We start from the raw sequence: 25,365 nt of genomic DNA on the forward strand, positions 1-25,365 counted from the left end.
GAATATGGAGATACGGGGTTTCTGCCCCCGACAGTGACGATATACTGTGTTAAAAAGACCTGGAACGCATCTGTAATAACCATTATTTTAAACTTTAGCTGTTGAAAAATGGAAGGCCAAATGCATATAATCGTGGGGTGGGGTGTCCTTGACAAAAGTTTGAGAACCACTGTAGATAACTGTAGATAACTGGATTTAGAAGGGGTTTAACATGGGTTAACATAGTTGTTGTTGTCGATCTTGTCGATCCTAGTTTTAACGTCTTTCTGTGCAGCCACTGTGTTAACAGAAATAACCTTTGGTCAAGTGGTTAGAGACTAGAGAGTCAGTCCCAGAACCGGAGTTACACAAGAAAGCTGCTGCTTCTTTTTTTTTATGTAAACAGACACGTCTGAGGGAATATTTCCAAAATGAAGGCGTTGTTTATTTTAGTAATCTGAAAAAAAAAAAAATCCTGCCTCTAACCAAAAGAACCACGTCTTACTGGAACACAGACAAGATCATATTGTCACTGTTAGTCAGGAAAACCTATAAACTATGTTCATAATGTATTATAGACATCGGATGGGTAGCAAGTGTTTCCAGAAGGGTAGAAAAGGCCGGGTCTATGCATTTATAAGGCATTATAATATTATTAATTAAAATGTTTATAATAATGTACGACAACTTATAACAAGGTTTATAGCGTATTATTACGACAGAAGGTTGCAGTTAACTATGAAACCTCGCATTGTTTTTGTCACATCACGTCACGTCACTCATAATCGTCACTCACAATATTGTGCCCAGGCCTCGTGGCATCACTATGACATCATCAGGGATGACAGTAAAATCCCCATACATGGGGAAAGCCGCCATATATTGTGCCCAGTTCTCGTGGCATCACTATGACATAGTGCTGGTCATATTGTATTAGAAGCTCAGTGGAACAGGTCATTACAGCATAACCACCTCAACTTTCTCAGTTATAAAGTGTCTTTGTTCTAAGTTGTTATGCATAATTATAAAGATTTGTATGCATTATAAATGTTATTATAACGCATAATAGACCCGACCTTAATGTAAAGTCTAAAGGTCCTAGACTAGACACGTTTTTCTTCTTCAGAAAAACGTCGCAAAAACGCAGCAAAATAGTATAAAGGCAAAGTAGTTTAGGGTTTAGCATGGACGAAAATAGAGCCCTATAACTAAAACTGAATAAAGATTGAACGCTGAATTCAAGGCGTCTGCAACCAGCCTGGAGGGTCTAACGCTGCTGGGTCAGGGTGTCATCGGCGCTTACCTTCTAGGTTCATGCCGGTCCCTGCGCACAGTGTGCAGGGACCCCACCCCCTTTTAACTTGTTTAGTTATATTTACTAGTCCTTACCCGTTCTGAATATATGAACAGCAAATTATGTTCAGTGTGGGGAATTGTTTACAGATGGTCTTGGGAAGTTGGGTTGGGCACAAAAGTGGATATGGATATGTTGCTGGGTGTCCAAGCGATAACGAAATTAGGTCAAAATTCTGCTAAATACGACGTAAATTAAATCATGATGTATGATGATAAGAGTGCCCCTCACTTCACACAGGTGTGATTTTTCTTTTATAAAGTGATATGAGGTAGGGGCAGGCAATATGACAAAATATTATATCACAATATCTTTTCAGAAATGATCACAATATTGATATTCATCTGGATATCATATTTTTTATATAATCTATATAATCAATTTGTTTTATACTGATGGACTATTAGTTTGGTATGCAGATAGATAGATATATAGATAGATAGTAGGGCTGTCCCTGACTAAGGATTTGTATAGTCGACTGATAGATGAATAAATTTGCTGTTAGTCGACTATTATTATTTTTTTGCCCCAAAAAATTGTATATAAAAATACAATATTTACAAAAAAAAAAAAAAAAAAAGTATTATTCCACTACGGTAGGTCTGTGGGGGACATTAACACATTTGAACATTCTGACTGTTCAAATCTCCAATGTGCATGTGGAGTGTGTCTGCCTGTGTGGCAATGTGCCACTGCCTGTGACTTGAATCGCACAGTGCGAAGAAAATAAAACCTTTTTTTAATTTTAATTTTATTTTTTGTGAACAACTGAGAGGCTTGTCATTAGCCAGATTGAGCACAGCAGGTCAGATTGAGATTCTGGAGTCTATCAGGCCAGCGCACTGTGCGATTCATGTCACAGGCAGTGGCACATTGCCACACAGGCAGACACACTCCACATGCACATTGGAGATTTGAACAGTCAGAATGTTCAAATGTGTTTATGTCCCCCACAGACCTAGTGGAATAATACAATATTTGTCTCCACCAGGCCGAAGGCATGTGGGGAGAGTATGTTTTGCACTCCGTCCGTCCGTTTGTGTGTCCGTCCGTCCGTCCGTCCGTGTGTCCGTGACCAGCTAATCTCGGCCACCGTTAACCCGGTCGATGCCAAATTTTGCACACACACTCCCTGGATGCCAACGATGAACCTCTGCCCCAAACTTTCCAGAACAGCCTGTTATAGCGCCACCAAGAGGCCGCTTTGTGCAAAAACTTCACCGTTAACCCGGTCGATGCCAAATTTTGCACACACACTCCCTGGATGCCAACGATGAACCTCTGCTCCAAACTTTCCAGAACGGCCTGTTATAGCGCCACCAAGAGGCCGCTTTGTGCAAAACAAGTTTTTGCACAGTACACCTACAGATTTTGTCCAAACATCACGCAAATTGGTACACACTCTCTCTAGAGCCATTCAACGAAACAGGTCTTTCAGATTTATCACACTCCATCCTGATTGGTTAAGATTGGCTTCCAAAGTTCACAGGAGTGCTCAGTTTCAAACAAAATGCTGCAAATCATGAACACATCGCGTGATTTCCGTGAAATTGTGCACCCACATTCCCACTAGGCCGAGGACGAAATGCCACATGAACAATTTCAACTCAGCCTCAAGGTGGCGCTATAACTGGCCGAAAAGTGTTTTTACCTCTAACTGCACGGATCTGTGGATAACCTGGTGGAGACCTGTGCCCGGAAGGGCACTTTTTCTAGTTTTGTATATTTTTGTAAATATTGTATTTTTATATACAAAAGCCCGACACACACCGTCTGCGACCGCCGCGCGTACCGCCGCGGCACAGTATTGCCGCGCGCCATAGCCGCACGGCAACACCAACAGGACGCGGCGCGCTACCACGTGGCTGGGGAGTTTTGTTGACTATTCCATTGCCACGCCCACGGATAGCCGGGTGGAGGCCGCGCGGCAACGCCTGGAAAATAGAACAGCGGTGCATCGGCGCGGCAGGCGAGGCGTGACCGCGCGCCAGCGCGCGTCGGACGCAGCCGGTGTGCGATAGGTTCATTGAAAATAATGGAGCTGTGTCCGCCGTGCGGCGGACGCGGCGGACGGCGGACTAATCGAGGTCAGCCCTAATAGATAGATAGATAGATAGATAGTCAATTCATTTTATGAATGGATGGACAGACAGACTATCCGTTTTTATCTTGCTTCAGACTGCTTCAGTTCAAAAGCGTTGCATTTAGAGTTATGGACCTGAGCTAGGCACTGACTAATATATCCAGCCAGGCAAGGGCAGAAGGTTCCTATAACGACAGTGGGTGCCCACCTTAGAGTAGCCTGCGCACACGCTTTTAGCGAGGTGCTAAGCAAGGGTTGTTTTGGTATATCAATCAATCCGTCCACTCCATGTGCGTGCGCACGTGCACTCTTTACGTGCACGGCTGCACGCTGTTTCACCCACGTTTGGTTAAAAGTTATATCAAGTGATGTTTTAACATTAGAAACTTTCTAAATAACTTTAGTATTCAACCGTTTCAACGTGTCGGGGTCCTAGCAAGTCCTTCTGTCTTGTGCTACCCTGCTTTGTTCGCTCCACTGCTGAGTGCTGACAGAGAAGAGAACTGAGCAGCAACACATGGAGGGGCGGTGCGGTGGGAGCAAAGGGACAGATCTTCAAATGAACACCGTATTGAGCCTCGACACGTTGTTAGCTTGTAGCTCTGCTCTTTTTGGCGAACGACACCGCCGTTCAGAAATATAAATTTAGGTATAGAACCGCGACAATAGAATGTGCACTTGCTGTAGACAGAGACTTGTCTTTATCACGATTGAATGGTCAAATCCTGTAGTCGCACCTGTGCTACGAATCTAATTTTACAACTCACACGGTGATATTTTTAGTCGCAAATGCGAGTACCTAGTCGCACTGTCGAGCCCTGGGAATAGCTGTAGTATGCGTCTGTCGTCTGAGTTGTTTTCCCCGTGTGGTCAGATGGCTGTGGTGGCTGTGGGTGTGAAAAAGGGTATGTGCCTCTGTGCTGGTGGAGAAGTGTGACGATTATGACGTCACAGCAACTTTGCCCGTGGGATTGTGTGGTGATGTAAAAACAATATCTGTACAGTAAATATGACGGTTGCGTCGGTAAAATGTAGCCTAGCTGGATTCTGGGAGCGTGCAGATTTCTTTTGGCATGGAGAGATGTGTGCTAATAGTGTGGCTCGGTCGGAGATAGACCACGGACAAATAAACGGGTTTTTATTCGCTAATAAATTCATTATTAATCTTATTGAAAAAATGGCTCCGTTAAGACCTCCATATTATTATGATCAATGCCTGTGTGAAAAGTGGGAGCGATTGGTGCAGGCAATGAGGAGATACGCCAGTGTTTCTGACATTCATTCATTCATTCATTGTTAGAATTATAGTATGATATAGTACATTTTTGTCATATAACCCATTCTGACCGGGCACCCATTTTGGTGTTGGCATCATGTTATGCTTTAGCTATTGAAAAATAGCAGATCTACAAGCTCATATCGCGCCACCGAGTGGCGCGATACGAGCTTGTAGGTCTGCTATTTTTGAAAAATCGAAGAACGACTGACATTTTTTTAATCTGATCTCAGGTCAGAATGGGTTAATCAGACCAGTGTGTGTCCAGTGGAAACCTTGTATGAATCTGATCTCAGGTCAGAATGGGATAAGCGTTGTGAGTGGGCTCCTGTCCTTGATTCAGTAGAGCAGGCAGAGTGTATTGAGACTAATGAAATGTCATGATGAATCATCCTGACATCCGGACCATGCATGCCGACCTGTCAGGATGCCCACTGTGGTGTGTCATGTTTTGTCTTTCAAAAGAACATTGGTAACACAAGGTATTAAAAGATGCTTTGGACAAAACCTCTTAACTCATTAGACCCTCAAACTCCACCGCCTCTCCCATGCAAGTAATTGACAATATATAAAGTCACAACAATACCAACTTTGACGAGGCACATGCGTCGTTTTAAAAATATACGGTTTTCTTTTTGGAGTTAGGCGTTTTCTCCCCGACAGCAGAGATACCTTACAAGCTCGAAACGCTGATCAAGTAGGGCAGGGGGTGTCCGCACGTTTTTTTACTTGAGATCTACTTTCATACTGACCAGCTCAACAAAGATCTGCCCACCCAAAAAGAATGATCCCATTGCTGAAAATAGTTTAACATTTAAAAATGTACCTGAAGGGGCTTCGGAATAGAGGCGCTGGCGTTACATAATAAGACAAACACACTCGGAATGGGAAATAGAATTGGTATTGTTTTGTTTTGTGTCATTTTTAAAATGCTGATGTACTGATGTTTGTACGTACTGATGTTTGTGAACAACCACACTATCTTTTACATCTACAAGCTCATATCGCGCCACCGAGTGGCGCGATACGAGCTTGTAGGTCTGCTATTTTTGAAAAATCGAAGAGCGACTGACATTTTTAGAATCTGATCTCAGGTCAGAATGGGTTCATCAGACCCAGTGTTTGTCCGGCGGAAAACTCGTATGAATCTGATCTCAGGTCAGAATGGGTTAAGATTTACACGGGTCCATTTGGTTACCAACTCTCCATCATTTAGCTGGGGACCAACTGGAACCCTCAAGCACCACTGTTGAAAAAAACACTCCATTAGACTGGACACAGGGTGAAGAAAATGGGAATAAATAAATAAAATAAAAGCTTAGCGTAGCTCTCTAACAAGTCTCTCTCTCTCTCTCTCTCTCTGCGCTCTTCACAGGACAGCACAACTACCTGTGTGCAGGGAGGAACGACTGCATCATCGACAAGATCCGCAGGAAGAACTGTCCCGCCTGTCGCTTCCGCAAGTGTCTGCAGGCCGGCATGAACCTAGAAGGTAAGCGCCAACGACACCCTGACCCAGCAGCGTTATAGACCCTCGGGCTGTTTGCAGACGCCTTGAATTCAGCGTTGCTTTTTGACAGGCAATCTTTATTTAGTTTTAGTTATAGCCTAGGGCTCTATTTCCGTCCATGCTAAACCCTAAACTACTTTGCCTTTTTTTTTTTACTATTTTGAAAAACATTGAAATAGCCTAGAAGCTCACAACGTGTCGATGTAGGTTGGCTATTTTAACTATTTAAAAATGTAGTCGTTTTGGGATATTTCACTCATCCGAAAAGTTGCAGATCGGTTATTTTCAAATAGCCAATGTACAGTGTATATAGGTCTGTCTGTCTGTCTGTCTGTCTGTCTGTCTGTCTGTCTGTCTGTCTGTCTGTCTGTCTGTCTGTCTGTCTGTCTGTCTGTCTGTCTGTCTGTCTGTCTGTCTGTCTGTCTGTCTGTCTGTCTGTCTGTCTGTCAAGGTTGGAGCCCCTTAGGTTGCAGGCAATGCACCGTCCTCTGTATGACCATGTTTCTTCTTGTTGCTATGGGGACCGCAGGCGGAAAAATAAAAACCCAACACACGCACAGGCTGCATGTGGCCTCTATGACGGTGCATTTGTGCAGTCCTGTCTCCACATAGTCGGGCGGAAACCTCATGCTGTGTGTCTATATATAAAAAAACAACTGCAAGCTCGAAAAACAGTGTTTCGGAGTTTGCGGATCTGCTGCTTTTTGATGCTTTCATATGATCTGCAAGTATAGGGCGTACATTTGCAGTTGATAAAAAACACAAAAAGTTAGAATATGGAGATAAGCTATACGTTGCTCACAAGCCAAGCGCCTTGGGGTATCTCTCGTATACCAAAGGATTTTTAAGCCCTTTTAACCCATTCTGACAGGGCACCCATTTTGGTGTCGGCATCATGTTATGCTTTAGCTATTTAAAAATAGCAGATCTACAAGCTCATATCGCGCCACCGAGTGGCGCGATATGAGCTTGTAGGTCTGCTATTTTTGGCGCCCCTCAGAAAACAGCAGTGGTGTCATTTTGAGTGAACCGTCTCTGGGTGCACACCTGCCATGTTTGCATAATAATCACATAAAGTGGGTTTGTGTGATTATTGGGGCCGTCTATCCGTTTGTCACACCAACACACGAGCACACACACACACGCACACACACACACACACACACACACACACACACACGCCTGGCCTGGCATCAGCAGGTGGCCCATGCAAATCATGCCTCTGATTGACAGAATTTGAATGTGGACGGATGACCAATGACACGGTGTCCTGGTGCACCTCTCCTCCCACATCCGCACACGGAAAGTCGGCAGCATTCTAAAACGTCGTATACCGTACAGACGCACAGGATGCACACCTGAATCAAATATTTGGCTCCTGTTGCGCTGTATTCACATGAATAGACAATTTTACGTCATAGTGTCTGAGCAAATAGACCTATAGGGCCAGATTCACAACGGCGTTTACGCTTATATTTTGAGCGTACAAACATTTACGAGCGTTCCCACGTTACGTGTGGAATTCATAATTTGAACTTCACGGTCGTAAAGTCCGCTCATTTCCAAGTCAGCCGTACCAGTGATCAAGGCATGCGTATTATGTATTCTTCATGCTGAATCAATTAACCCATTCTGACAGGGCACCCATTTTGGTGTCGGCATCATGTTATGCTTTAGCTATTGAAAAATAGCAGATCTACAAGCTCATATCGCGCCACCGAGTGGCGCGCTACGAGCTTGTAGGTCTGCTATTTTTTGAAAAATCGAAGAGCGGCTGACATTTTTAGAATCTGATCTCAGGTCAGAATGGGTTAATCAGACCAGTGTGTTGTCCAGAGGAAACCTGGTATGAATCTGATCTCAGGTCAGAATGGGTTAATAGTCCCCAAACCTCATAGGCTAAAATAAAATACAACACATATTCAACACATAAAAAAGATAGCCTATATATATATATATATATATATATATATATATATATATATATATATATATATATATATAGCCGATGCCCGGTGTATTGCGCAGCTTGCGCCTGTAGGCCTATGCGTATTATATTGTTCACATGACGGTCTGACAGTCAATAGGGCTAATTACAAATAGAAGTCCATATTATTGAACGGCGTCGGCGTGTTTGCATGTCGGCCAGTCACAGTTCTAAGCCAGCTCTCCTGCTCTCCGACGTATAAGAGATCATGCCTTAATTAAATGCTAGCCTACAACGCCGGCTGCCTCGCTGGGCATAGCATAATGTGCCACATTGTTTTGTGGTATTAATTATAATAGGCTACTGTACTTACTTACTTATGCCTATCGCTCCTTTTCATGGAGCATAGGCCGTTGACTATACAGTTCGCCAGAGTCCTCTGTCCTGGGCCTTCTTTTCCAGCTGTTTCCATGTCAGTCCACACTGCTTGATGTCGGTCTCAAGGTCCCTGCGCCAGGTGTTCTTCGGCCTCCCTCTCTTTCTTTTGCCTTGTGGGTTCCATGTTAGGGCTTGTCTTGTGATGCTGGTATTGGGCTTCCGGAGTGTGTGGCCACCTTCTTCTCTTAATCTCCTCTTCCACTGGCGGTAGACTCGCTCTCTGCCAGAGGTCGTTATTGCTGATGGTGTCTGGCCGGCGGATGCTCAGAATTCTCCTCAGGCAGCTGTTGATGAAAGTTTGCACCTTCGTTGTTGTTGCCTTTGTTGTCCTCCACGTCTCTGATCCGTACAATAGTACTGGCTTGACGTTTGAGCTGAAGAGTCTGAGCTTTGTCCGCTGGCTGATTTGCGTCGAGCTCCAAATGGTCTTGAGTTGGATGAATGCGGCTCTTGCCTTGCCGATTCTGGCTCTGACGTCTGCATCCGTGCCGCCCTGACTGTCTATGACGCTGCCTAAGTATGTGAAGGCTTTTACTTCCTCAAGTGCTGTCCCCTCTAGTGTCACTGCAGGATCTCTGTGTGTTGTGTTGACCTTGAGGACTTTTGTCTTTCCTTTATGGATGGTGAGGCCAATTTGTGATGAGGTGTCTGCCAGCACTCTCATCTTCTCTTGCATCTGCTTTTGAATATGTGAGAGCGGAGCGATGTCGTCCGCAACGTCTAGGTAATCGAGCTGTGATGTCATTGTCCACTGGATCCCGTTCCTCCTGTGTGTTGTTGTGACCCTCATTATCCAATCGATGGATGAGAGGAAGAGGAAAGGGGACAGTAGACAGCCCTGTCTGACTCCACCCTCATTATCCAATCGATGGATAAGAGGAAGAGGAAAGGGGACAGTAGACAGCCCTGTCTGACTCCACCCTCATTATCCAATCGATGGATAAGAGGAAGAGGAAAGGGGACAGTAGACAGCCCTGTCTGACTCCACCCTCATTATCCAATCGATGGATAAGAGGAAGAGGAAAGGGGACAGTAGACAGCCCTGTCTGACTCCAGTCTTCATGTGGAAGCTTCGAGTGAGCTGACCTCCATGGATGACTCTGCGTGTCATCCCTTCGTAGGAGTTCCTTATCAGGTTGACCAGTTTTTCTGGGATGCCATAGTGTCTGAGCAGTTTCCAGAGGGTGTCTCTGTCAACACTATCAAACGCCTTCTCGTAATCTATAAAGTTTATGTCGAGTGGAGAGTTCCATTCCACTGCTTGCTCAACTATGATACGGAGAGTTGTAATTTGGTCAACACAGGATCTATTCTGCCGGAAGCCTGCTTGATGGTCTCTTAGTAGCGGGTCCGCCGCTTTCTTTATTCGGTCCAGGAGAATCCTGTTAAAGATCTTTCCTGGCACTGACAGCATGATTCCTCTGTAGTTATGGCACTGACTGAGGTCTCCTTTCTTGGGGAGCTTGACCAGGTATCCTTCCTTCCAGTCGGTTGGAATTTCCCCTTTCTCCCAGATCTCCTTGAACAGTGGGTGTAACGTCTCTACAGAAGCATCTGTGGTTTGTCTCTGCTGCTTGTATATCCAGCGGGTTAGGTGGTGTCGGGCCGATTTAGAAGCTCCTCAAAGTACTCTGCCCATCTTTCCTGTTGTTGTTGTTGTGGTTCTTTGCTCTTATTTCCCTCCTTGTCTTTCACTGGTCGCTCTGGTTGGCTCCTCTTTCCTGACAGTTTCTTGGTGGTGTTGTACAGCTCCGCCATGTTTCCTTTCGCAGCTGCCTCTTCGGCTTCTTTTGCCAGGCTGTCGGTGTAGTCCCTTTTGTCTTTTCTGGCACTTTTCTTCACCTGTTTGTTGGTCTCCGTGTACTCTTTCTGGGCTTTCGTCTTGCTTGACCGTGTTCGGCAGTTGTTGATGTCGGACTTCTTCTGTCTCCTCTCCAGGACCTTTAGTAGTGTTTCTGCTGATATCCATTCTTTCTGCTGGCTCTTCTTTGGTCCAAGCACTTCCTGGCAGGTTGATGTTATGGCCTCTTTAATCTTCTTTTGAGATTGATCGGACGGATTACACTCTCATTATGCACTTCATTTACACCTGTTCGTAAATTTCCTTCGTGAACCTGGCCCATAGTGTCTATTTTACACCATAAGCCCCTCACTCCACATGGGTGTGATTATTATATATTTTTTATTTTTTCAAAAACATTTTCAAAAACTGAAAATAGCATATTTACAAGCTCTGCTATTTTTGTAATTTTTTATTTGACACCGTTGTACGATACGAGTGTAAGATGTGGCTGAAGTGGTTAATCAGACTTAACCCCCCCCCCCCCCCCCAATTCTAGTTGTTTTGCTTTGATTCGCTGATACAAAAACACAAACAACCGATATATATATTTTCTAAAACATGCTTCTTGATTATTCAATAACCTATAGTTGCAGTGCCCTAATCAAAATTATCATAATTGTGTCTCGTTAGCCTTTTATTTCCAAACGGGAGCAGAGAGTGTGTGGCACAAAACGACGCATGTGAGCGTGTTTATATTCACATACGTACACAGGCACGGAGCCAGGAAGTCCAGAGTTCACTAATGTGGAGTGAGGTGAACAGAGAGAGAGAGTGGTGGCCTCACCTCACACGTATACAGTACCTTCACTGCAGGCTGTTTACTCAAGCCTCACCTCACACGTACAGTACCCTCACTGCTGGCTGTTTACTGAAGCTAGAGAGCTCTGTTGGTTGGATGGGATTTCTATTCTGTTACGGGTTACCTAACTATTCTGAAACCCGGACATGAAATTGCAATGATTAGTTTGTACAAATCAGCGCTCTGCTGAGTGAGGACAACAAAGGCTGTGTGTGTGTGTGTGTGTGTGTGTGTGTGTGTGTGTGTGTGTGTGTGTGTGTGTGTGTGTGTGTGTGTGTGTGTGTGTGTGTGTGTGTGTGTGTGTGTGTGTGTGTGTGTGTGTGTGTGTGTGTGTGTGTGTGCGCGCGCCTATCTTTCTATACTAGGTTAGGGTCGGGGCGTTATATGCATGCCTGTGTAAGTGACCTTACGTAGATGTGCTCTTTTCAGCTTTATGGGGTTCGGGTTAACAATGGTAAAAATGCTAAGAAATCACTGTCATAAACTTTTGATGCCCTCACGCAAGTATATAGCAATACAAATGAGGGAACGTGTGTGTGCGTGATGGACGTCGGTGCACCAGCAGACAACCTCACCTAGACTCCCACCAGAAAGGCTCTTATAGTTGCCATAGAGACTGTAGCAGAGGGAATTAAGAGAGAGAGAGAGAAAGAAAGAGAGCGATAATGAGAGAGAGAGATGATGTATATGGGGAAATTTTTTCCCCCCCCAACTCCCTACAGGACTTTTTCTTTTTCTTTTAACGTTGAAAAGATGGCAATGAAATCCATACAGTATTTGGCGAAAAACGGTTTGTTGTTGTTCTGTACTGTTCAAAACGAACAAGAATGTTCTGTCCGTCAACAAACAAAGCCTGACGTCTTTTGCTGTGTTGCATTGCCCATTGTTGAATGCAGTAGTGCCATATGGCGTCCTGCCAGAGGGTTTTCAGGAGCGTGCGCGCACATGCATCGAGTAAGAACAAACCTTCGTTATTTTTCGCGGCAGGTCCGTATATATACAGACCCCGCCGCTAGGGGACGTTGTTGAGCGAGCCCCACGGCAGCTTTTACCCCATTCTGACCTGAGATCAGATTCACACGAGGTTTCCGCCGGACACACACTGGTCCTGATGAACCCATTCTGACCTGAGATCAGATTCTAAAAATGTCAGTCGCTCTTCGATTTTTCAAAAAATAGCAGACCTACAAGCTCGTAGCGCGCCACTCGGTGGCGCGCTATGAGCTTGTAGATCTGCTATTTTTCAATAGCTAAAGCATAACATGATGCTGACACCAAAATGGGTTCCCGTTCAGAATGGGTTAACATTGGTCCGGTGGCTATGGCATTGCCCCGTCACCACCAGCTATGGGACGTTAAAACCTTTCTCAGTTTACCTCAATTCAAAGCAGGATTTTTCAAACCTCCATAACTCAGAATTTTGGAGAGCTGTCCTTCTGGTGGATCTTCTGCCATCCAAAGTTCGGATGTCATTTGTGACTTTGTACCACATAAACGTTTCTGATGACAGGTAAACAGTGTGCGCTTGCGCTAATGATAGCAAAGTGTGTGTGGCGTGGGGGGGGGGGGCGGGCAAACTTTTCATTTTTTCGTAATCTTTTTTTTGTGGCTTTCGCCTTTATTTTATATTTTTTATGGAGGGACAGACAGTAGGCTGACAGGAAATGGGGAGGGAGATGGGGGGGGGGGTTACATGCAGTAAAGGCCGTCGGGATCGGGAGTTGAACCCGAGGTGCCTGGACCGCTGAGCCACGGCTCAGGCCCAAACTCCTTCTCTTAAAGTGGATGCTGATGGTGGCACTGGGAACTGTCTGGGATTTATGCCAACAGCTAGCGGCACAGAAAGAATTAAGTTCACAGACTTCACAGCTCAACATGGTTTACAAAGGCTGCCGAGTGCAGAGTGTCAAACCAGTGTGTAACTGTGTATTCCTAGTGCTTTTCTTCTTTTTTTTTGATCGATCAACTCGTAATGCTACTCACATTTGCATTGGGTTGCTAGCTGTTGTTGTCTCCGATTCCTTGTCCCATGGCATTTCTGGTCAAAACAAGGTTAATTCCACGGCCCATAGCCGACGCTGTGATCCTCGCGATGAGGCTTTCTCCTCGCTAATCATCGGACCGGGAGAGGATGCGACAACACACACAGTAGTAGTAACATTTGTAACATCTGGTCACGGGTTTAGGCTCTTCAAAATAAGGGTTGAAAGGGGGAATATCCTGGCAGTACGAGGTGAATTAATTAATTAATCCTGATGGGTATTGGGTTAAGATGATATGAGATAGATGACAACATTATTGTTAAGCTCTACTCTAAGTAACAAAATAAAATAAAACGTTAATTATAGGGCTGGGACTCGATTAAAAATGTAAATCTAATTAATTAGAGGCCTTATAATTAATGAATCTCAATTAATCACATTTTCATCGCATCAATCAATATTCAATATAACAGTGAGAAACATTTGTTTCAAAGGTGTGCCAGTGAATCAATGAATAGTGACTGCAAAAGATTAAGCAATAAAACATTGTTTTTGAGGGGCGGCTGGGCGCTACCCACTAGCTTTTGTTTTTGCCTCTAGTTGTTTTTGAGGGGCGCTAGCTGGTAACTCCTATGCTAGCCATGGTTCACATGGTTTTTTTTTATTGATTGATTGATTGAAATATTTATTAACAGTTTGTAGAATTACAGTACATTTCAAGCACAAACTCAATACAGAGACTGTTAACTGTGAGTGGACGACCCAATTAAGCATTACCCTTGTTTATAACAGGGTCCACATTGTTCAATTCATCAAAACATTTAGAGACGTACAAATAGACATTTCTATGTAGTTAAAGAACAGAGGCTTGTTCACGGTCATGTTTCCGGGGTGAATAAACGGACGGCCGTGCGCATGCAATAAATAAGGCTGGTGATTTCGATACACTGTATCGAAAGTCAATTTCGATTCGATACGAATCGAGAATCGTGACAGCCTTATATATGATATAGCAAAAATCACACCCAGTGTGAATGAGCAGTGCCTTGACGATGACTTATGGCGACGAGATCTGATGATGACGTGCCACCGGCAGACCGCCAGACCGCCGGAATGACGCCGATTGTGATTGGCCGGAAATGCTACGACGTACGATAATGTATTTTCATCTTTATTGAGTGGTGCTAAACGCTCCAACATGTGACCTCGTGTGTGTGTGTGTGTGTGTGTGTGTACGTGTGTCTGTCTATATTCCAGCCAGGAAAAACAAGAAGCTGATCAAGCTGAAGGTGCAGCAGACGACGAGCTCGCCGGAGGCCGCCGCCGCGGCGGCCACCAGCAGCAACAACACCAGCATGGTCCTGCCGGTCATCCCCAAGTCCATGCCCCAGCTGGTGCCCACCATGCTGTCCCTGCTCAAGGCCATCGAGCCCGAGATCATCTACTCGGGCTACGACAGCACGCTGCCCGACACCTCCACGCGGCTCTCATGACCACGCTCAACAGGCTGGGCGGCCAGCAGGTCATCTCGGCCGTCAAGTGGGCCAAGTCGCTGCCAGGTAAAGCAGCAGCCCGTCCGTGGTGGACAGTAACACAATATAGATGCATTTGCATAAGTACTCTACTTAACCCATTCTGACCTGAGATCAGATTCACACGAGGTTTCCCGCTGGGACACACACTGGGTCTGATTAAACCCATTCTGACCTGAGATCAGATTCTAGAAATGTCAGTCGCTCTTCGGTTTTTTCAAAAATAGCAGACCTACAAGCTCGTATCGCGCCACTCGGTGGCGCGATATGAGCTTGTAGATCTGCTATTTTTCAATAGCTAAAGCATAACATGATGCTGACACCAAAATGGGTGCCCGGTCAGAATGGGTTAAGTGCAATTTTGAGGTATTTGTACTTTACTCGACTGTTTCCGATCTCCTATACTTTTGCGACAAAGCCGGAAATTTGCACCGCGGTGGTTTCGAAACCCCCCCCCCCCCCCCGAGCTTTCAAGTTAAAATGTTGTCTGCTCATTGTCATCACTTCCAATTCCAAATCTGTACTCGGACTGAGTTTTGTATCCTGATTGGATGAAATTGGTATCCTGACCTGAAAATGCACTGAGGCTCAATGTCGCTGAACAGACACTCTTTTTCTTATTTTAAAGCAAAGTAACAGTAGTCAACATTTTACGGAAGTCTCTCTGGGATGGCGGCGGTGGTGGGGGGAAAGAGTAAAGAATTTGACCTGTTCAACCGTAGCTATGTTCTAATCTTGGGAAAGGAGGCACATGATGTGGTTTAATCACCCCAAGTATTCCCTGGGAGCCGCAGTGCCCTGATGTAGCCTCTAACTGGGACAGAAACCACCAGCGTTCTACTAACTAGCCTGTCATGGAGGCCAACATGTCCCCTTCATACAAAGGTCCTGCTTTTCCTCCCCTGAGTGAAGTTAGTTGTAGCTATGGTTGTACTTTTGAGAGAAGGCCGTTAGTCGTACCTGTTAATAGCTCATACAACATATGAGCTAACGGGTATTAACAGGCTGCTATTAACGGGTCGCTTCTCACCCTGAGGGAGAGAAGCGACCTCGCGCTTTAGGGGTCTCCATGGGTGACGGAAGACTGCTGGGCGAGCGCTGGCGCTTTGGCATGGTAGGTCAGATCAACATATGGAATGAATTCTGTACTGGCCATACTGTATTGGCCATAACTGTATTGAGTATGGTTTGATGAGGTCAGGTAGGGCCGGGCCTTAAGTTTTGGGCCTGTTGAGAACGTTAGTTTTCGCAGGCTGCCGCCGTGGCTGCACTAATAACTTTGGGGCGAGCCTAGCCCTGGAACATGACTGCCATGATGATTATCATGACAGTCATGCAGTAACCTTGCCCTGTTTTTTGCGCTCGCTGCATTTACAAGATTTCCGTATATATAAACATTCAGATTTCAAATATAAAGTACTCACAAAGTGTCCCACAGGTGTTCGTTAGTAGCAGCGCCAGCGATTAGAATTGCTGCGTCCCGCGTTGTTTAATAAAAAGCATTTTTGTCCGAGCTCCCCGGCTACTTTTTTCAAACAGGGTTTGTTTGGGAAATCCACAGTTGCACACCGGGAGCGCACTCGCCTATTAGTCTGTATTGGCAGGGCGGTCAGCCTACCTATATCGAACACACAGAGTGCCACCCTCCTCCCGACCGATAGGGGCGCGTAGTTGAAAACCAATGGCAAAATAACAGCTCGGATAAAAATGCTTTTTATTAAACAACGCGGGATGCAGAAATTCTAATTGCTGGCGCTGCTACTAACTAACACCCGTGGGACACTTTGTGAGTACTTTATATTTGAAATGCGAATGTTTATATATTTTAATTATTTGTAAATGTAGCGTTCGCAAAAACCAGGGTGAAGTTACGTCATGACTCTCGTATGAATACGAGAGTCATGTTCCAGGGCTAGGGCGAGCCCGTCTAGAGTTGAAATGGACAGGTATCAGTATCAGTCAAAAGGGAGGCATCGGAGAGGAAGGACGGGTGGGGAAGGATCAACATATGGAATGGAAACATATAGAAGCTCCATATATGGAGATGGAAGCGTGATGTCACGTGGCGTGACCATATATAGAGGTGTGACGTCACGAGGCATGACCATATATGGATGTGTGATGTCACGAGGCATGACCATATATATGGAGGCGTGACGTGACACACGGAAATGCAGGTTTTTATAGTAAATGTGACCTACAGTCGCAATAACACACTGGGAGTGAGGCGACCTGTAGTTTCTGAGTAGTAGTTGTATACATTATTTCATAACTGTGGTACTGCCATGACACATTCCTTTCCCAATGTGATCAATAAAGGCTAGCTTGCTAACACCACCGCGCAACTAAGTATATCGTCGCTGTCGGGCTTATGTATTATTTTAACTTTCTATTTATATTTCTTAAAATATATGAATGCCCTACTTTGTCACACTACATTGTCGTCGTACAAAAGCAGTTAAAATAGCATATCTACAAGCTAATGCATTCTGAGCTTGTAGATCTGCTATTTTTGCATTTGAATCCTGAAAAGCAAAAACGGTGTTGGACATAACGATGAGGTTTGTCCACCCCGACCGCAACCATATCAGGCTTGAGTGATGACAGCTATGACATTGGGTTTCTAGTCTGACCCCCTCACAATCCTGCGTGCGTGCGTGAGTATGTGCGCGCATGCGTGCAGCGTGAGTGTGGTCCCGAGTGTCTGGCAGGCTGCCCAGAAAGCAGGAAAAAGGAATGCCGACTTGCATAACTCTAAACCTCGTGGGTTTGAAGCCTAAATACCTGAGGGGATTTTTTTAACTGTACTTCCTCGTTTGAAGTCTCAACAAAACAAAACAAAATATTAGAACACAATTAAAATCCAGTTTGGACCATTTACTTTACATGATTCTCTCTCTCTCTCTCTCTCTCTCTCTCTCTCTGTGTCTCTCTCACTCACGCACCGCACGGCACGGCACGCCCTCTCTATCCTGATTGGATGAATCTAGCCAAAAACGAAACCTAAGCTTTTTTGACCCCAAGGGTGAACTGGGGACAGGGAGGAACTCCGTATATGGTCAGCACACTAGTAGGGAGGATTATCACATAAAAATAAAAGTGATAAGGGGCACGGCCACGGTGGCACAGTTAGTAGTGCTGTCGCCTCACAGCTAGAAGGTCCTGGGTTCGATTCCCGCTCGGGACGCTGTGGGTGCTGGCGGCGTGTTTCCTCCTCCGCGTCATCATTGCCCATACCCGAGGGCGGGGTTGGCGAAAGGGCCTTTCTGTGTGGAGTTTGCATGTTCTCCCCGTGTCCCCTAGGGTAGGTACCCTCACAAAAACATGCAGTAATCCTGGTCTCTAAACTGCCTCCCCCTGGCCAGCCGGGGCGCCTGATGGAGGGGAAAGGAACTGGTTGGAATAACGTGTTCCAACCAGGGAAACTCCCCCCCTGTCAGGTGTAAAGGAGCAACTTGGACACTCAAGCATGAAGGAAGCATGAGTTAAGTCCGTTGCTCTCCCCAGGTTGGCGGAGGGTGTGTAGAGCCCAGGATCACATTAGATGATTGACACAGGGGTGAAAAATGGGTTACAAAATCGTGGGATAAAAAAGATATATAAAAAAAAAAAAGAAAAAGTGATATTTGAAATCACTGAAGATACCTTACAGTAGGTCTGTCTTTAAAGGCAGACCCTGTAGGTCTGCCTTTAAAGGCAGACCCTGTAGGTCTGCCTTTAAAGGCAGACCCTGTACTGTAGGTCTGTCTTTGTTGGTGCGATACTGTGAGCGACTACTATATTCTGCCCTTCATATTCACAGAGGATAGCACAGCACTCAGTGGAATATCCTCCAAGGGCATGTGTACAATGACGAAGGCCTCTCTGAGCCAACTGAATACGAATACTGATTTTTTTTACGCTCCACTACATTTATTGTGTGTGTGTGCGTGTGTGTGTGTGTGTGTGTGTGTGTGTGTGTGTGTGTGTGTGTGTGTGTGTGTGTGTGTGTGTGTGTGTGTGTGTGTGTGTGTGTGTGTGTGCGTGTGCGTGCGTGTGCGTCCAGGCTTCCGTAACCTGCACCTGGACGACCAGATGACGTTGCTACAGTGCTCGTGGCTCTTCCTGATGTCGTTCAGCCTGGGCTGGCGCTCCTACGAGCAGTGCAACGGCAGCATGCTCTGCTTCGCCCCCGACCTCGTCATCAACAAGTACGTATACGTCCGATATAGAGCGTCGAAGAGCGGCCCGGAAGATCATTTCCCATATTTTTTTCCCATTGACGTTTAAAAAAAGTATTTATTTAAAGACCTGTAAGCCTATAGTAAAGCCAACTCGGCTGCTGACAATGACAATAAACTCAATTTCGTCAAACTCAGTGGTGGAAAGTAGCTAAGTACATTTACTCAAGTAGTGTACAATTTTGAAGTATTCATACTTTAGTATTTCCAATTTCCAATACTTTCTGCCTGATAGAAAGTAAAAGTTACAAGTAAAAGTCCGGTAATCAAGTAAAAGTACTAAAATATTGGCATCAAAATGTTCTTAAAGTACCAAAAGTAAGAGTAGTCGTGCAGAATGCAGCCGCTGCGTTCCTGCCAGGTGCGCGAGGGACTAGCACGCACGCAAACAAACCGATGGCGGTCCGACGCTTCTGAGACTCGCTCCCCTGAGCCAGTCGGACGGCTTAGTCGACCAGGGTGACAATTATCTAAAACAAAAAGCACACCTTTCAACACAACAGAACAATTCAATCACACATCAATTGTCTATGTAAGCACTCGTGCTATTGTAATTAGAACCGATAATCGATCTCCGATTATTCGCGGGGTCATATCGGCGATTCCGATACCGAAATAATTTTAGTGTTACAGCTGACGCTCTTAAAGGAGACAGAGACAGGCACTCTGCAAGTCATTGACGGTCACTTTATTATTGCGTCATCAATATCAGTGAAAATGATCTGGATTATTTTGAGACCAATTCGATACCGACATGACATTTTTATATAGCTGATATGGCCACTTTCGATAGGCTACCGATTATATTCTGCATCTCTATCTCTACTCAAAACAAGTGTTATTATTTTAACTGTGGTTCTCTCTCTCTCTCTCTCTCTCTCTCTCTCTCTCTCTCTCTCTCTCTCTCTCTCTCTCTCTCTCTCTCTCTCTCTCTCTCTCTCTCCCTCTCTCTCTCTCTCTCTCTCTCTCTCTCTCTCTCTCTCTCTCTCTCTCTCTCTCCCTCTCTCTCTCTCTCTCTCTCTCTCTCTCTCTCTCCCTCTCTCTCTCTCTCTCTCTCTCTCTCTCTCCCTGCCTCTCCCCAGAGAGCGCATGAAGCTGCCCTACATGACGGAGCAGTGTGAACAGATGCTGAAGATCTCCAATGAGTTTGTGCGTCTGCAGGTCTCCTACGATGAGTACCTGTGTATGAAGGTCCTGCTGCTGCTCAGCACAGGTAACTGCTACTGTAACTGGTACTGTAACTGGTACTGAGTACCTGTGTATGAAGGTCCTGGTGCTGCTCAGCACAGGTAACTGCTACTGTAACTGGTACTGTAACTGGTACTGAGTACCTGTGTATGAAGGTCCTGGTGCTGCTCAGCACAGGTAACTGGTACTGTAACTGGTACTGTAACTGGTACTGTAACTGGTACCGAGTACCTGTGTATGAAGGTCCTGGTGCTGCTCAGCACAGGCAACTGGTACTGTAACCACCATGTGTCTACTGTCTATGTCAGTGCTTTCCACATGGACCCCCAAATTAATATTATCTTTGGCTGCGGCCCCCCCCCCCATCTGAAAATGTGTTGTGCCATGGACCCCCAGAAGAGAAGATTTATGTTAAAAAAATAAACAATAATAAAGTCGTTAAAACTTAGCCGACGTTTACGTTTTAATGCTGTAGTAGATCTGCTACGTTTGTGACGCTGGAGTAGTATGACGATCAAGTAGGGCGTTAATCTATGAAAAAAAAAAAACACAAAATATGGAGATAAAAGGTTTCTGCCCCGACAGAACGAGTGCGATCTTCTCACAATGTCCTTTGAGCTCGTACAGTAGATCCTGTGAGCTCGTACAGTAGACGGGCTGGTTTCCGGTGCATGCGGTCCTCTGTAAGTTCAGGCCAACCATTGTCTTTACTCCTGGTGTCGGCATTGTACTGGAGCAGCTGCTCTGTGCTTTGTACCTCCCTCTTTGTTTTGGGTTTATTTTGCACCTGTATTTCTCTCTGCATTCGTGTCCTGCGAGTTCTTTTACAATCTAAAGCTGTTTTCATATCAGCTGTAACCCTGCAGTGCTGTTAGTTTTCTATTATTAATGTTTTGCTTTTCGTCACTCTTTTCTCCACAATGTAGTGGTTGTGCCATTTATTTCCTCCCCATACACATTTGGGTGTTGTCCCCCCTGAACCTACTGGCTCACCTGTCAGTGAGGAGCTGTTCTTTTTCTTGCTAGACTACATGCTACAATACACTGCATGAAAATAAATATGAACTGCTCAACATGGCTGACTGAAATTTGGATTTGCCTACGCCAATTACAGCAGCTTGTTCCCACTGATTTGCTTAATTTGAGATGCTATCTGTTTGTCTTTTTAAAACGAAAATTACATTTCCATGTAGTGCAGTATTTTTATAACCTGGGTAGCAATTTACTGTACTGTTACTTTTATTTTATTTTATTTTTTACCTGTTTCCCAGGATCCCAGAATTAACCCATTTAAAACCGAGAAAGCATCTGTGTAATTTTAGATTCCTTTGGCTATGCAAAAAACAGCAGACTCATGGCGTGCCACTTTGTGCCACTTTATAATCTTGTAGATCTGCTACTTTGGGAAAATCATGAAAACGTGTGTGCAATATTTTTTAACTCAAATCTTATCACGTGGGGCCCTGGAACAAAATAGTTTGAGATGCCGTGGCCAAACACATATTGTGTTGGCACCGCCGTGGCCCCTAGGGTTGGTACCCTCACAAAAAACATGCCATAACCCATTCTGACCTGAGATCAGATTCATACGAGGTTTCCGCCGGACACACACTGGTCTGATGAACCCATTCTGACCTGAGATCAGATTCTAAAAATGTCAGTCGCTCTTCGATTTTTCAAAAATAGCAGACCTACAAGCTCATATCGCGCCACTCGGTGGCGCGATATGAGCTTGTAGATCTGCTATTTTTCAATAGCTAAAGCATAACATGATGCTGACACCAAAATGGGTGCCCGTTCAGAATGGGATAATCCTGGTTTCTATACTGCCTCCCCATAGTCAGACTGATGGAGGGGAACTGGTTGGAACAGTGTGTTCCTTCCACATGCTATGTCCTAATTCCCCCCCCTGTCAGGTGCTAAGCAGCGGCCTGCTCGCACCTCAACCATTGAAGGAAGCATGAGTTCAGTTCAGGGCTCTCCCCAGGTATGCAAAGGGAGAGTAGCGCCCAGGATTACAGTTTAGGAAATTGGCAAAATGGGTTACAAAATTGTGGGATAAAAATAATTAAAAAATAAGTGGTTAATTAAGTCTGTGGGTTTTCTTATTTTATATTTAAAATGTTTAACCAGCGCAAAGTGTTAATAAGAGCTTGTGACTAACATAATAACTTCCGTGGACATACAAGGTTTCTGCCCGACAGTGACAATGTGCTATCTGTGTAGTTTCCCCTCTCCCTCTCAGCTTCCCCACTGTGGGTAATAAAAGTATATTGCGGAGATAGTAGACACACGCACGCACGCACGCACACACACACACGCACGCACGCACGCACGCACGCACGCACACACACACACACACACACACACACACACACACACACACACACACACACACACACACACACACACACACACACACACACACACACACACACACACACACACTGCACGCACACATGCCCCTGTCTCAATAGCCAAATCCGCAAACGTGGAGTGCAGAGAGAGGCCTATGTGATTATGGAAATACGACAGTGTTTTTAAGCCCTGCGCTGCACTCTGTGGCTTTGCATAATCTGGGGTCTGGTTGACGGTGGTATTGCCCCGGGCAGAAGGCCAGGGCTTCTGCTTGGCCATGTTTTAAACGCGTGGACGTGGTGAATCCAGCCTCACGCCCCAACTGTGCAAGCATTCTCTTTCACGTGCCAAGAAGTGGCTGGGTCTCTGAAGTTTGTTGGCTATTTTTGTATACATCTTGCTAGCCAAATATGCGTTTTAGAATAGAACAGAGCGGAGACTTCTGCCAAACTGTCTGCTTAAAGCAGAGTAGACCAGCATTTGTTTGTATGGCTTCAATATATATATATATATATATATATATATATATATATATATATACGAGAAACGGAAAAAAGGAGATATTTACTCACGACCCATAAAAATTGGTGGTCCGTACTCTGGAGTGTAATGTGCATTTATGTTTATTTAATTATTTATGTGCATTGCAGTCAGACATATTCACACAGCGACGGCAGAGGAAACCATGCACCGACCAACCTGCTCATTGAGAAAAGCAGGGGATTGTCTTACTGCTCAAGGACCTCTTATGGCCTTTTCACTTGGGAAGCGACTGACCGAGTCAAGTGTCACATGACATCAGTACACATGCTTCAGCTGTGTCACGTGACATCAGTACACCTGCTTCAGATGTGTCACATGAAATCAGGGTCCTGTGCGTCGTGAAAAGAAACTTGCCCCACTTGTGGCTCTGCCTGTAAGATCGAAAGAAATCACGGCACTCCATCTTTAAATGGCCAAAATGTATATTATTTTGTAATAATAATCAAAATCTACAAAGTAACTAGTAACACAAGATTTAAAATAATTGTAGTGGAGTAAAAGTACAATATTTGCTTCTGAAATGTACTGTCGTAGAGTGAAGTAAAAGTGCTGAAAATTGGAAATAGCCCAGTAAAGTAAAAGTACCTCAAAATTGTACTTGAGTACAGTACTTGAGTTGAATGTACATTGTTACTTCACAGCTCACTGATAAAATGTACTTTTCCCTCCTTCCAGTCCCAAAGGACGGCCTGAAGAGCCAGGCGGTGTTTGATGAGATCAGGATGTCCTACATCAAGGAGCTGGGCAAGGCCATCGTCAAGAGAGAGGAGAACTCCAGCCAGAACTGGCAACGCTTCTACCAGCTCACCAAGCTACTGGACTCTATGCAGGAGGTGAGACGCACGCACAGTCGCGCACACACACACACACACACACACACACACACACACACAGACACACACACACAACAAATAAAAAACAAACAAACAAACAAATGTCAACTGTGTACGGACAAGCCACTAGAGTCCATGGAAAAGATTATAAACATGCACGCACTCACGCACGCGCGCGCACACACACACACACACACACACACACACACACACACACAATGTTTTCTGTGTACATGTTTTGTGCACAGAATACACTCCCTATATACAATTTAGGCATTTAGCGGTCTTAATCCAGAGCGATTTAACAGTAAGCCTGAAGAACGGCACATGGTAATACATCAAATGCATAGCAATAGTCATCCATGATCATAATATACGTAAGTAAACTAATATGTTCCACATTGTAACATTGTGTGCATGGTTTTAGAGTATGGCATCGATTCACATCTGTCTGTCTGTCTGTCTGTCTGTCTGTCTGTCTGTCTGTCTGTCTGTCTGTCTGTCTGTCTGTCTGTCTGTCTGTCTGTCTGTCTGTCTGTCTGTCTCTTTTCTTCCTCTCTTTCTCTTTCTCTCTCTCTGCCTCTCTCTCTAGTTGAGCTGTATTGTGCAATGTCATCGTTAAAATTTCAACAAAACGCCAAAGATGAAACCGAATGTATTACATCTACTGTGTGTGTGTGTGTGTGTGTGTGTGTGTGTGTGTGTGTGTGTGTGTGTGTGTGTGTGTGTGTGTGTGTGCTTGCGTGTATGGCATTTGAGCTGTGTTGCGCAATGCCATCATCCAAATTTCAACAGAACTTCAAAGATGAACTGAAGCGGTTTAAATAAAACGGCATTCATTCAAACTGTGTGTGTGTGTGTGTGTGTGTGTGTGTGTGTGTGTGTGTGTGTGTGTGTGTGTGTGTGCATCCTCCAGATGGTGGAGGGGCTCCTGCAGATCTGCTTCTACATCTTCGTGAACAAGTCGCTGAGCGTGGAGTTCCCCGAGATGCTGGCGGAGATCATCACCAACCAGATACCAAAATTCAAAGACGGGAGTGTCAAGCCACTACTGTTTCACCAGAAATGACTGCCTTAAAAAAAAAAAAAAAAAAAAAAAAAAACTGTGAATGCCTTAAAAGAAAATATATACACCCCCCCCCCCCCCCTGCTAAGCCAACCGTCCGTCAATCAAGCGAGCCCCGCCCACCCACTCAGAGATATCCACAACACCTCCATCATGTCCGTTCCACCAGAGACACCGTCCACGGCTCCTCCTGCTACTGCTGCGCAAAGCCCGCTTTATATGCTAGGTTGCGCGCGGGTGTCGGGCAGAAACGTCTTCTCTCCGTATTCTGACTTTGTTTTGTGTCACACTACAGCGTCGCGCAAACAGCACCAAACGTAGCAGTCTTCAAGCTTCGAGCTTGCGGATCTGCTGCTTTTTGAATTTTAATTCTGTAAAGCGTTTTTTTTGGACATATTTCCACCCGACAGAGACGTATATACAAGCTCACTGAA

At 45.1% G+C, this 25,365-nt stretch overlaps 1 protein-coding gene across 1 annotated transcript in view; it reads left to right on the forward strand.

Moving 5' to 3' along the window:
• LOC310873717 (glucocorticoid receptor-like) overlaps positions 1-24,934 on the forward strand; it is a gene marked incomplete at its 3' end in the record, with an annotated part of 111,752 nt that extends 86,818 nt beyond the window's left edge. Inside the window, 7 exon segments of the mRNA XM_083786266.1 lie at positions 6,068-6,184; positions 14,449-14,672; positions 14,675-14,750; positions 18,769-18,913; positions 20,026-20,156; positions 23,708-23,865; positions 24,782-24,934. Coding sequence (XP_083642392.1) covers positions 6,068-6,184; positions 14,449-14,672; positions 14,675-14,750; positions 18,769-18,913; positions 20,026-20,156; positions 23,708-23,865; positions 24,782-24,934 — 1,004 coding nt within the window.
• Positions 24,935-25,365: the final 431 nt, after the last annotated feature.

Source organism: Protomyctophum parallelum (assembly GCF_964188405.1).
Source record: "Protomyctophum parallelum genome assembly, chromosome: 1".
In the NCBI taxonomy this organism is placed as follows: Eukaryota; Metazoa; Chordata; class Actinopteri; order Myctophiformes; family Myctophidae; genus Protomyctophum; species Protomyctophum parallelum.